This window comes from Rhopalosiphum padi, chromosome 3 (assembly GCF_020882245.1).
Source record: "Rhopalosiphum padi isolate XX-2018 chromosome 3, ASM2088224v1, whole genome shotgun sequence".
In the NCBI taxonomy this organism is placed as follows: Eukaryota; Metazoa; Arthropoda; class Insecta; order Hemiptera; family Aphididae; genus Rhopalosiphum; species Rhopalosiphum padi.
In genome coordinates this window covers 65810054-65822441 of record NC_083599.1, presented here as the reverse complement: position 1 = coordinate 65822441, position 12388 = coordinate 65810054, and the positions used below count along the sequence as shown (strand labels likewise).

At 32.6% G+C, this 12388-nt stretch overlaps 2 protein-coding genes across 2 annotated transcripts; one reads left to right on the top strand and one right to left on the bottom strand.

Annotated features, from left to right (window-relative positions):
- Positions 1 to 269: 269 nt before the first annotated feature.
- Positions 270 to 818, bottom strand: LOC132925381 (uncharacterized). The gene has a single exon (XM_060989782.1). It carries the CDS (start codon positions 816 to 818, stop codon positions 270 to 272), a length of 549 nt encoding a protein of 182 aa, XP_060845765.1.
- Positions 819 to 9012: 8194 nt separating this feature from the next.
- LOC132926366 (uncharacterized) lies at positions 9013 to 11290 on the top strand. Its single transcript, XM_060990717.1, has 2 exons — positions 9013 to 9357; positions 9640 to 11290. Exon 2 carries the CDS (start codon positions 9848 to 9850, stop codon positions 10949 to 10951), a length of 1104 nt encoding a protein of 367 aa, XP_060846700.1. The 5' UTR covers positions 9013 to 9357; positions 9640 to 9847; the 3' UTR covers positions 10952 to 11290.
- Positions 11291 to 12388: the final 1098 nt, after the last annotated feature.

Genomic DNA, 12388 nt, shown 5'->3' with positions numbered 1-12388 from the left:
GAGTGAATTTGTTTTATTAATTTACCTATAACCAAATAGTTGTTAGTTATTACACTTTGTCATATTGACATGAAATGGTGCCTTCTGGAGAAATAAAATATGAAGACATGTACTGTCGCACACTGTCCATATTATTTCGCCCACGGTTGTTTTCATTAATTATCGTTAAGTTATCCATGGGACAATATTGTAGAGAGTATCTGTAAATTTTACTCCATCTTTGATACGTACATAATTATGAAGAACACAGCAGGCTTTTATAATACGATTCAAAAGTCGATATTCACATCAATTGGGCGGTGAAATATACGCCATTTGTTTGCGAGAATCCCAAATGTACACTCAACCACACGACGAGCTCTTGTATGTCTATAGTTAAAAATTCGCTTGGTATAGTTTAAATATCTTTTTGCATAAGGTCTTAAAATGTGATTTCCAAGTCCAAACGCTTCATCGCCAACGACAGAGAATGGAATGACATTTCCGTCATCATCATTTGGCAAATGCCTCCCGGAGGGAATATAAAGCTGGTTTTCAGAAAGCCGTTTTCCCATTTGTGATGTTTTAAAAATTTCTGAATCACTAGCTGTTCCATAAGAACCAACATCTATGTAAACAAATTTATAATCTGCATCTGTCCAAGCCATTAAAACACAAGAGAATAATTTTTTGTAATTAAAATATGATGTTCCGGAATGTTCTGGTTGTATCATCCTAATATGCTTACCATCTATCGCTCCAATGATATTGGGAAAATTTGTGCGAGTATAAAATTCGTCGGCAATTTTAATCCAGTCATCTTCTTGTTTAATTGCCATAAATAACCGTTGAAGTATATTCCATATTTGCTCACATGTAGATTTAGTTATATCTCGTATTGATCTATGTCATTATTTTAGTATATAACCGGGTATGTACACCATACATAATTCATTATACGTTAAAATCTCCGTGAGTAATTTCGTACTTGTATTTTTATATTTTTTTTCGTATATTACGTATTTATTTTAAATATGAACCATAATAGTGATTTCGAATCAGGCGCATTTTTAGATTTGGAATGTTCACAAACCTTCAAACCAACACAGTCATTGGCAAATTTTTTGGAAGCGACAGAATCAGAACTACAAGCAGAACAGACGGTAATAATATTTTTTTAAATATTTTTAAATATTTTTCTTTTTTTTTTATTATAAATAATAATTTAATTAATAGTCGACACCAATCAAAACGGCGAAAGTTGGGATCAAGAGGAACTTGAATCAAGTTCAACAGAATCTAGAACTTCGTTGTTCCAAAAGAGCGAAGCAGACGAGTTCTTTGAAGAACTTGAAAAGTTCATCAGTACCGACGAATATGGCGACAGTGACACCGACGGAGCAACCCGAACTTTCGAAGGGAGAACAACGCCGACTTACGATGTTGGATTTACCAATCACCAATTTACTCAAGTGGGTGAAGATGAACATAGGGAAAAATCTCCGGGATTCGGAGATTTTTTTCGAATTGATGAAAGTGATTTTCAACCTACCCACCGAGTCCGACGATCCAACTTTTTACCCACTGACGATAATAGTTTTGATGATGACAACGTTACTACCGAAACAAATACCCGACATGCAATTATAATAAATATAAAATAATAAATAATTATTATAGTTATTATTTTAATTTTAGTTTACACCCAAAGAAGTGGACGAGCTATATACAGGAGACAGTGACGGTGATGATAGAAATGGAGACAACGAGCTTTCAACCACTAATTCCACAGTATACAAAATTGTTGACGAATCTGAGATTAAAAGTCAAAACGTGTTACAACGAGCTGCCGATCAACTCACTAATTACAATTGGCCAGGAAACGTATGCTACGTCTCCGATGTTGTTGTGCCACCTGGACGCGACGGAGTTGTACGATTCATTGATGACATATGTAGATATATTGAATTCTACCGAAAACAGCCATTCGTCATCGTCAGCGAACATGACGACCACGTCCACATCACTCACGCCTGTCTCCAGGCAAACCAAGCTTGTCGGTGTACATGGTTGCAACGCTGTAGCGATTTCCGAAAGTATAGACGAAAACAGCTTCGAGGACGCGTTTATGCGTGCAACCTCGGAGGTAGCGACTGGGAGGCCGTTGTGCGATATTTTTGTACAAACGGGCGTGTCGCAAAAAAAGTGCACCTCCCAGGTACCAATGAAGGACTTCATAATCAAGTTAGAAATTTTTCCGTAAGTATATTTATATTTAAAAAAATATTTAATTATTTTAATTAATTAATTTGATTATATATAGACGGAACAAAATACAGTATGTTCAAAAGAAGGACTGGTGGAAGCATGCGTCAACGAGGGCGCTTGGGACATTTTCGGAGGGAAGTCCACATTACGCAGTGGCAATGAGGGTAGCCGGGGGCATATTGGACGACGTGTCCAAGCAACCCAACAGAAAAACGGAGTCAACAACGACGGGGCTTTTCCAGTAACAATAGAAGAACTTTTAAAATCACACTTCGGGTGGAGGAGGACCTTGATATTTATGTGGCATAACGTACCTTTTTTTCTAGAAAGTTTTCTGGTAAACCAATCAATAGGTGTTTTCCCTTCTACTGGTCGTGGATACAATGTATAGTGTCTTCAAATGTCCGTTTTAATAACAATCCAACTTGAGTTGCTATATCTCCTAAATATTTATCGTGGTCCCATGTATTGTCACTGTTTGAAATAGCTTTTTCTATAGATCTTCGTACGTCTTCGATGTCAATATTAGGTTGAGTTGATAAATTATGATATTCTACGTCGTGTTCAAGTGTGATCCAATCTTGTTTAGATTGCGGTAAATTTATAGCATCAAATTGATTTTTTTCGTTACCTAGCAACTTTATTGTCAGGTCCTGTAAAATCACTACCGAACCACGTTACACCGCCGTTTGGGAACATACTGACTATTATATTATGATTTTTAGATTTATATATTAAAATATTTAATATATATAGGTATAATAATAAAATATAAAAATATATATATATATAATATTGCGTCATGGAAAAAAATCGAGCTTGGTGCTTGCCCGAAATATAAATGTACATTTATATTTCCGACGACTACGACTACGACGACGGGCGCGGGACCCGCCCTCCGCTGGCACCACTACCGCGATCTAATACATGCCATGGCAGCCGGCGTATGATCGGCGTAGAAGCTCCCATTAGATACTCAAAAGACAACGAGTTGAAACTAGCTCCGGTAGCCAAATATCTGGAAAGAATTAATTATAATTACATTTTTTAGTTTTAGATTCTGAACGGAGTGATGAATGTATTGATTTTACAATGATGTGTGTTTTTTTTTATTAATTTTTTATTTTTGTGTCTGTAATCACTTTTTGTAATAATGCTTCAATTTTGGACTTCAGCCCCTCTTTGAAAAGGAAAATTCATCTAGTTGGTACTTTGGGGGGGGGGGGGGTCAAAAGTAAAAAATTTCCAATAGTTTTCAAAATCGTCGGGAAAAAACCTGAAAAAATTACGGGAAAACGGGAATTTTTACGCATAACCATTATTTTACAAAATCGATTTTTTGATTTTGCTGTAACTCAAAAACGAATCATTGAAAATACTTGAAATTTTCACCAAATGTTTATATTGACGTTATCTATTTATGATTAAATTTTCAAAATATTTAGAATTTTTTTAAGCTACTTATAGAAAATTGAAATTTTTAAGTTTTTTTTTCTTAAAATGCCGATAAAAAATTTGGCTATCCAAAAAATTTTTAAAATTTAATACAAGGTTTATTATAAGTTGAACTTATCGTAGTAAAACAAATCAAAAATCGTTAGTCTCAATTTTTGTTTATAAGCATTTAAAGTTCAAATATTTATGATATATATCAAAATCGCGAAAATTTGCATGGAATTTTAAAGTTGAAAATTCATAAAATTTTTGTGATTTATACTTTAGGTTCAAAAATCTAATACAAGGTTATCCATAAGTATTCCTTCAAGTAACTATAAAAAAAAATTCCAGCGTCAATATAGAAAAAATTTTATGAGCATATTAAATTTAATTTTTTACGAAATCGCGTAAAATAATAACGATATATTACAATTTAAATGTAGGTAATAATATAATATATCCAACTAATGTCTAATTATCATTAACTGACAAATCATCTCCGTTCAGAATCGTTTTTTCGCATACAATGATACCAGTCATTGCATTGAAATTGAATACATCCATTATAGTGACCAGTTACCTACTCTCTATCTCTACTATACAGCAGAGCGATACCCACTTGCCCACTTTTTTTATTATATAAATGTCAATAAAATTTTATTCGTTATTCATGGATATATGAAACTTTTGAGTATATTGTTATATTTTATACACACAATTAAATTTTCAAATGTAATTTTTTTGGTCAATATATATTGTACTTGTAATTATGTTATCATTATTATTATTCAGGTCATGAAGTGCAAAAAAAATGGGCTAATTTACGGACTTGTTTTCGTAGAGAATTAAACACCCAAAAAAACACAAAATCAGGACAAGCTGCAACCAAGAGACGTAAATATGTGTATTTTGAAAAATTATTATTTTTACTACCTTGTATGGAAAGTCGGCAAACAGAAGATAACCTGGAACCAAATGATTCTCATGAAGACGAAGACGACAACGACAATAACGACACTGGCCCTACCACTTCAACACCTATTCCTATTCGGAAAAAGAGGACTAATGTATCGAAATCAGACGAGTTAGACGAAGCATTATTAAAAGCATTAAATCAGCCGGTTGATGAAGATACAAATTTTGCTTTATCTCTTGTCCCATCACTCCAGAAATTAAACGCAGAAGAAAAACTCGATGCCAAAATTGGTATTCTTAACATTTTTAAACAAATAACACTAGCAAGGCGTTTTGAGACAAGTTCTCAATCAACAAGTAGCTACAATGTATTACAGCGACCGTTGTCTTATCCTATATATCATCCAGGGAGTAACATCATGCCACCACCACAACTACCTCAGAATTTAAATTATACGTCCAGTTTTACCACACCACATAGTCTGCCTACGTTTACGATCGTAATTTATATAGTATATAAATTACGATCGTATAATATAAGTTTATCACTTAAAAGTACATAATCTGACAACTATATAAATATAGAGATTAGATTTAGATAGTGAATTACCTATACTGTAACTGTTTACAGTTATAGATAATATATTGTAAAACTAAAATGTTCACAAAAAAACCAATTTTTGAACGACTCATCAAATATTATGAATTTAAGTTAAATACCTACATATGTATATATATATTTAGTACACCGTATTTACTAAGTTTGTATCACATCACCACGACCAGTGGTGGTTCTGGTAGTATTTTTTTGGTGAGGCAACCTAAGTATCAACCCCTCCCCCCCATACAACATTAGAATTTTGTATGGACTTGGACATACCTGAGAATGTGTTTTTTATACTATTATAATGATTTTGTATTTCTTGAGAGCACCAAATAATATGCATATCAAACAACTCTCTAAAATTCCCTTTATTTAATGAATCACTGCTTTCTTCATGACCTCTAAACGCCAACTCTTGTTTTCCCAAAAATAAAACTAAATCGATTAAGTACTTCATAAATAAACGATTCAATCTCACATTTTCATTATAATTTTTTTTAAACAAATTACCATGTTCATTAACAACATCTAGTATAGTAAAACAATTTTTTCTAGGTTTTTTAATCCTAAATGATTATGAATATGTTCTTTTGATGATTGATGTATTTGTATACCCCTAGATAAATTTTTTAAATCATAATACCCAGTAGTATTCTACACAGACTTCATTTTACCCAGCAACAAACATGACCAACAAAATAATTTTTGTATATAATGACTTCCACATAACCAAGAGTGTTTTTGATATAAATTTGAATTAAATGACCTACAGAATACCTTACTTAGTTTCTTGTCAGGAGCCAAGGCTGACAAAATCGGAATAGGCTTACCAACTTTTAGTAAATCATTTTTAGTATCAGAATTCCAACGTCGAAACGGCGTCTCCAACAACATGACTACCACGTCTGTCACTGGATACATAACTCCAACAGTAATTAAAGTAATGTTTAACAAAAAAAACTGCAGCACTCGTAAATAATTTTAACGAACCAACGTAAGACCCAAGCGAGTAACGACAATTTGAACAATACAGAAATGTCAAATGACTAATGATAAATATAAAATTATTATCAACAGATATTACAACGGACAACGGTTTAATTAGGAATGTCCCGTGTCTCGACTGTAACAATAACAACTTTACTGATAATGTGTTTTTACGTTGAAATGCCTGCTGACCATAATTCCTGTATACCGCGTCTATTTTTAGTACATAAGGCAATGTTAGTCGAGCCTCCGATGTTCATTGCGCATGCGCAACTCTACTTATTTAATGGTCGCGTGCATTCGCGTACATACGCTTGTGTGTGTAATAATTCATGTACACAATAGTACCATAATCCGAGGCGGAATGAACGGAGCCTCAGCTGCTGACGTCATCGGAACATTGCCGCCGGTTGAAACACCAGCGTTTGTTTACGTAATAATTATCAGTGGCGGCTTTGGGGGTATTTTTTTGGTGAGGCGACTTATGTATCACCCCCCCCCCCCTCTTCATAACAAAAATTAAACTTCATAACAATGTAATTTAAAAATATAAAAATAATTATAACTATAATAATATACTTGTTTCGTATAGTAAATAATATATTAAAGTGAACATTTTAAAACTTGGTAGTCCTGAAAAGGACTTTTTTAAGTATACATTATACCTACCTACTACCTAGTCTTGAAAAAGACTTTTTAAGTATGCAAAGTTCTGAAACTATGAATTAAATAAAACTATATCAAACTATTATGTTTTGTATGTTAAATTTATACTCCTATCTTTTTGATTAGCATATATGTTTATAATATTATCATAAAATGATTCTGTCTCTAATAATATAACAACCTCGTCTGTCACTGGATTCATATTCATAGTGTTAAATGTTAAATGAAAAGCACAAGTTGACAACACAAGTAAAATTTAAACGAATTTAAACAAAAAAGCACGACACGAGCGACGACTGCTGACGACACGATCGAGATATAAACTAATAAACTAATAATGAAATTGGTTTCATTAGGCGCTGTGACAATAATAACGGTTTATCGGTTTATGATTATGCAATAATATCTATATTATGTTATTGTTGAACGTGCCGCAGACATGATTGCGGGCTAACTATCTATTTTTAGTATCAGAGGCGATGAAAAAGTCGCCTCACTAAGATCATTGCGCATGCGCTATTCAGCTTATTTAACAGTCGCGCGCATTCGCGTACATTCGCATGTGTGTGTAATTAATGTACACAAGTTACAATTCTGAGGCGACGTTGAACGTCGCCTCTCTGACGTCATCGGAATATTTCCGCCGGCTGAAATATGAGCGTTGGCTTACGTAATTATTATTTCGTGCATTTCTTATCGGTTTATTGCTATTTTTTGGTAATAAACACGAAATAATATTATACTATAATAAAATAAATGATAATTCATATTATTAAAATTCGTAAAGAAGAATTTTTTTCAAATAAAATCATAAAAATGTTAAAAATTATTAGCGAAATGTTATTGTCAAGAAATATACTTTTAGCGTATAATTTGCTACAAAATTTTAGGTGAGGCGGCGCCTCACTTGCCTCACCCCCAAAGCCGCCACTGATAATTATTTCATTCATTTCTTATCGGTTTATCACTATTTTTTGGTAATAAACACTAAATGATAATATGATTTACCATTTACGATATAATAAAATATGATAATTCATATTATTAAACATGGCAAAGAGGAATTTTTTCTCAAATAAACACTCCCAAGAGTGTAAGATGGTGACTTCATTGTCATTTTTACCTATTGACGACATTGTGGTTGAAATTAGTCATATGTATATACAATTTTCTCAATAGTTAGTACTTTTTATTTCATACTTTGATAGAACTTATATTAGTGGTAATAACAATAACCTACGGTATCCTCCTTCTATTTGGAATGTAAGATATCAAACAATGTCTAATTCTCATCGAACTAATAATTTTAGTGAAGGGTGGAATAGTTCGTTCAATAAATTAGTAGGAACAACGAATCCGAGTTTTTGGACAGTTTTGCGAGCAATACAATTAGATGAATGTGGCAATAGACTTCAGAAAAGACAAAAATCTTGTACGGCTGACAATAATAAACTATTTAATTTATGTAACCAGCATTAAGAAAAAGAATTAACAAATATTGAATTTTTAAATTCCGTATGCTTTACATGTAGTTTTTAACTACTTTTTCAGTATTATATTTTTTTTTGTCATTTGACATTTATATTTGACATATTTCCATATTATACTATTTTTATTTTTATTAGCTAATATTCTAAAAATTTGTATTAGTAAAAACTATTACTAAACTATTTTCATATTATACTACCTTTTGACTTATTTGTATTGTACACATTTTTACATGTAGTTTTTTAAACATTTTTTCAATATTATATTTTTTTTGACGTTTGACATTTATATTTGACATATTTCTATATTATCCTATTTTTATTTTTATTAGCTAATAATCTAAAAATCATTACATCTAAATACTATTTATATATAATACTGCTTTTTGACATTTTTTTTGATTTTTTTGATATTTATATTGTACACATTTTTACATGTAGTTTGAATGATATTATTGATTATTTGTTTATTTAGATTATTATTATTATTATTATTATTATTATACAAATACAATCAATATTTTATAACAATTTTATTTTTATTTTTTCTATTTTAATAATTAACACTATACATAATTATTAGTTACTACTTATGTATAAAACTTATATTTATAATACATACTTTATGTATATGATATACTCCGGCCCACGAGAGATCAGTACCGCTATTCGACCAAAACGTGTCCGATTTCGCGCATCTCCCACTCAATCGTTCCCACTCAAACAACCGACAGTGGATCGGCGACTGTCGGTGACGGTCGCAAACTCGCAACGCTTAACTGTATACACTGTGGGGCGTAATGTAAACTATCTACAGGCTGTTGTAGTGAGAAGCAGTTGTACATTTACGCGTGCGCTTACTTTTTTATATTGTTTATTTTTTTTGTATTGTGGTAATTTTTAAAAATGAATGCCGAAGAATCCATTAATGTGAATGAACTTGCCAGACATGTTGTTCAAAATGAGAATCCGCAATTATTACGTTCGCCTGTTAAAAGAAATCCAAATGGACGGGTAAGAATTTTTTAAATAATTTAATATTTTAGATACTAAACGTTTTTAAGACTGAAATTCATATCAAGTATTGGTAACCTCATAAAATATTGTATTACATTTTTAATATATAATTGAATTAAAATATAATATTATATTATACATTTTTTAGTTCATTTTCCGATATTTTTTATGTTTTTTATTGTTAATAATAATAATCATTTAAAATAAGTATTTTTAAAAAAAATTTCATTAAATACAAATAAAAAAAATATTTATATTTATATTTTTTATTTTTTTCAGTTTGTTGGAAGCAGACAGAAGGTCATGATTATAAATCTGTATAAGACCAAACTTGAAGAGCAACCGGATATCAAGTACAAACCTTTGATTGCGTATTTATCAAAAGCATCCGGCATTGGACGTGATACTGTTGTTAATACCATACGAGACTACAAAAAGGACAACCAACTGAAGTCACCAAATAAAAAAAAAATTCGTGCTACAATCAATGAAAAAATTGATGACTGATAAGAATGCTATAAGGCAAAAAATTCATGGTTTTTGGTTAAGAAATGAAGTTCCAACGTTAAAGAAAATTGTTCAAGCCATCGGGGATGATCCAGACTTACCGACTATACCAAGGACATCTTTACAGCGCATTCTAAAGGAATTGGGATTTGAGTACACAAAAAGAACCCGAAACAGCGCACTTACTGAGCGAGGAGATCTAATTGTATGGCGACAAAAATTTATTATAGACATACGTCGTTTCAGAAATGAAGGTCGTACAATCTATTATTTGGATGAAACGTGGGTCAATGCAGGCGAGTGCTGTAGTAAGGTTTGGTTGGACAAGACGGTAACATCGCATAGAGATGCATTTGTTAAAGGACTGTCGACAGGCCCGAAAAATCCAACAGGCAAGGGCAAGCGATTGATTGTTGTTCACATCGGGTCATCGGAGGGTTTCGTCGAGGGTGGTCTACTGTGTTTTGAATCAAAAAAAAACACAGCAGACTATCACGACGAAATGAATGGTGATTCATTCTACGACTGGTTTTGCGGAGTTTTGCCCAAACTTAAAGAAAACTCGGTTATAGTAATGGACAATGCTTCATACCATTCTGTAAAAAAGGACCCCATCCCTACAATAGCCTGGAGAAAAGACAAAATTGTTGAATGGTTGACTTCAAAAGGCTGTAATGTGGATACGTCGTTGGTGAATCATTTGTTGTTGGAAAAGGTGCAGGAAATTAGACATCATCACGACAAATACCTAATCGATGAAGAAGCTTTGAAATCAAATAAAACTGTATTACGTCTTCCGCCTTACCACTGCGAATTGAATGCGATAGAAATGGCGTGGTCGGTTGTGAAAAATCACGTGAAAAAAAACAATACTTCATTCAAAATTAACGACGTAAAACAATTACTGATCGATGGCATCAAAAAAGTTACGCCAGACATGTGGGCCAATTTTGTAAGTCATACAATAAAAGAAGAAGACAAACTCTGCACTGTTGACAACAATACGGATGAACTATTGGATCAAGAAGATACATCGCATGTCATGCAAATCACAGGGGACACTTCTTCCGATGATTCAGATTGATTTTTATAATTTTTTTTATTATTTTTTTTTTTTTTATGTATTTTTTGTAAATTTGTGACGACGTATTTCTATGTATTATAATAACCTATACAATTACATATTTAATATAATTTATTTGTTTATACTTTTGACGTGTATGTATTGAAATATCTTAATATATAAACATAGTATACAAAATATAAAAAAATAGTGTTATGGCAATTCATCACCCTGTATAGTATAAGAACATTTTTAACACTCTGTATACAGGTCGTAGCACGCGACGATTGCGGCATATAGTGGGGGAAATCAGGTTCCGCGCCGTCGCTGCTGGTCATTCTGCATGCGCGTGACGGTACTGATCTCTCGTGGGCCGGAGTATAGTACAAAGTGTCCGCGTTCTGCGGGGATATCCCGAGTACCTAACCTTTTTTATAGCCCGAGTGCGTCCGCAGTCTTATCGACAAATTATATTACAGTGCCCGAGTGCGTCCGCCGTCTTATCGACAAATTATGATGAATAGCCGAGTGCGTCCTCGGTCCACAGCTGCTATAGGTATCTATTTAAGATAAAATAATCCTTCTAATCTAAAATAAACCTTTAAGATACCTACATGTTTGACGATCGATATGGTGGTTAAAATGTACAACTATAATGCCGGCAGTACATATTCGCCGAGACAGTCTCGGCGAAACTCGACAAGAATTTAGGTTAGGCGAGGAAGCGCGAGTGCACGCAGTACATTCTCGCCTCTCGGCTTTGGAATTCGGCCTCGGCGGCTCGGCTACAGTGACTACAGTCGCTCGCATTTTTGTGTTCAGTAATCAAGTTTTTACTTTTGAACGAAAATGGATGCTGTTGAGGTTGCTGCCGCTACAGCGTATTGTGCATTTGCGTATTATAATTACGTTGACATATTTTGCAAAAAAAAAATTAAGAAGCCTTGGAAAAAAAGAAGATGGTGGATGAAAAATATTCATCGAAATAGAACAACGTAAGTATTGGAAAATATTTTTTAACAATAAGTATATTCTAGTGTTATTTAAATATAATTAATATATCAAGTAATAATATGCGTGTGAAGTTGGCCTCCCCAGCTCAAAAAATCTTCTCACGGTAAAAATAATAGTTTTCAAATGTTTTCAACTTATTTTCAAAAAAATGGCGTAGGTTTGGAGAAAATTGGAAAATGTGAGGGGGCCAACTTCACACGCATTGTAATAATAATATTTATCATATCAATTATTATTTAATAATAATTATTAAGTAGCAACTTTATAGTTTTAAAAATTATATGTTAAGTATTTTGAATGTGTTTGTTGCAGACAAACCATCGAAAATCAGTTTTTGGAATTAAACTTTGGTCCTTCTGAGGAATTCGAAAATTTAACGCGACTTAATCATACCGATTTTGAATACTTATTAATAGGGCAGAGAAGTTATAGGATTTGCATGTT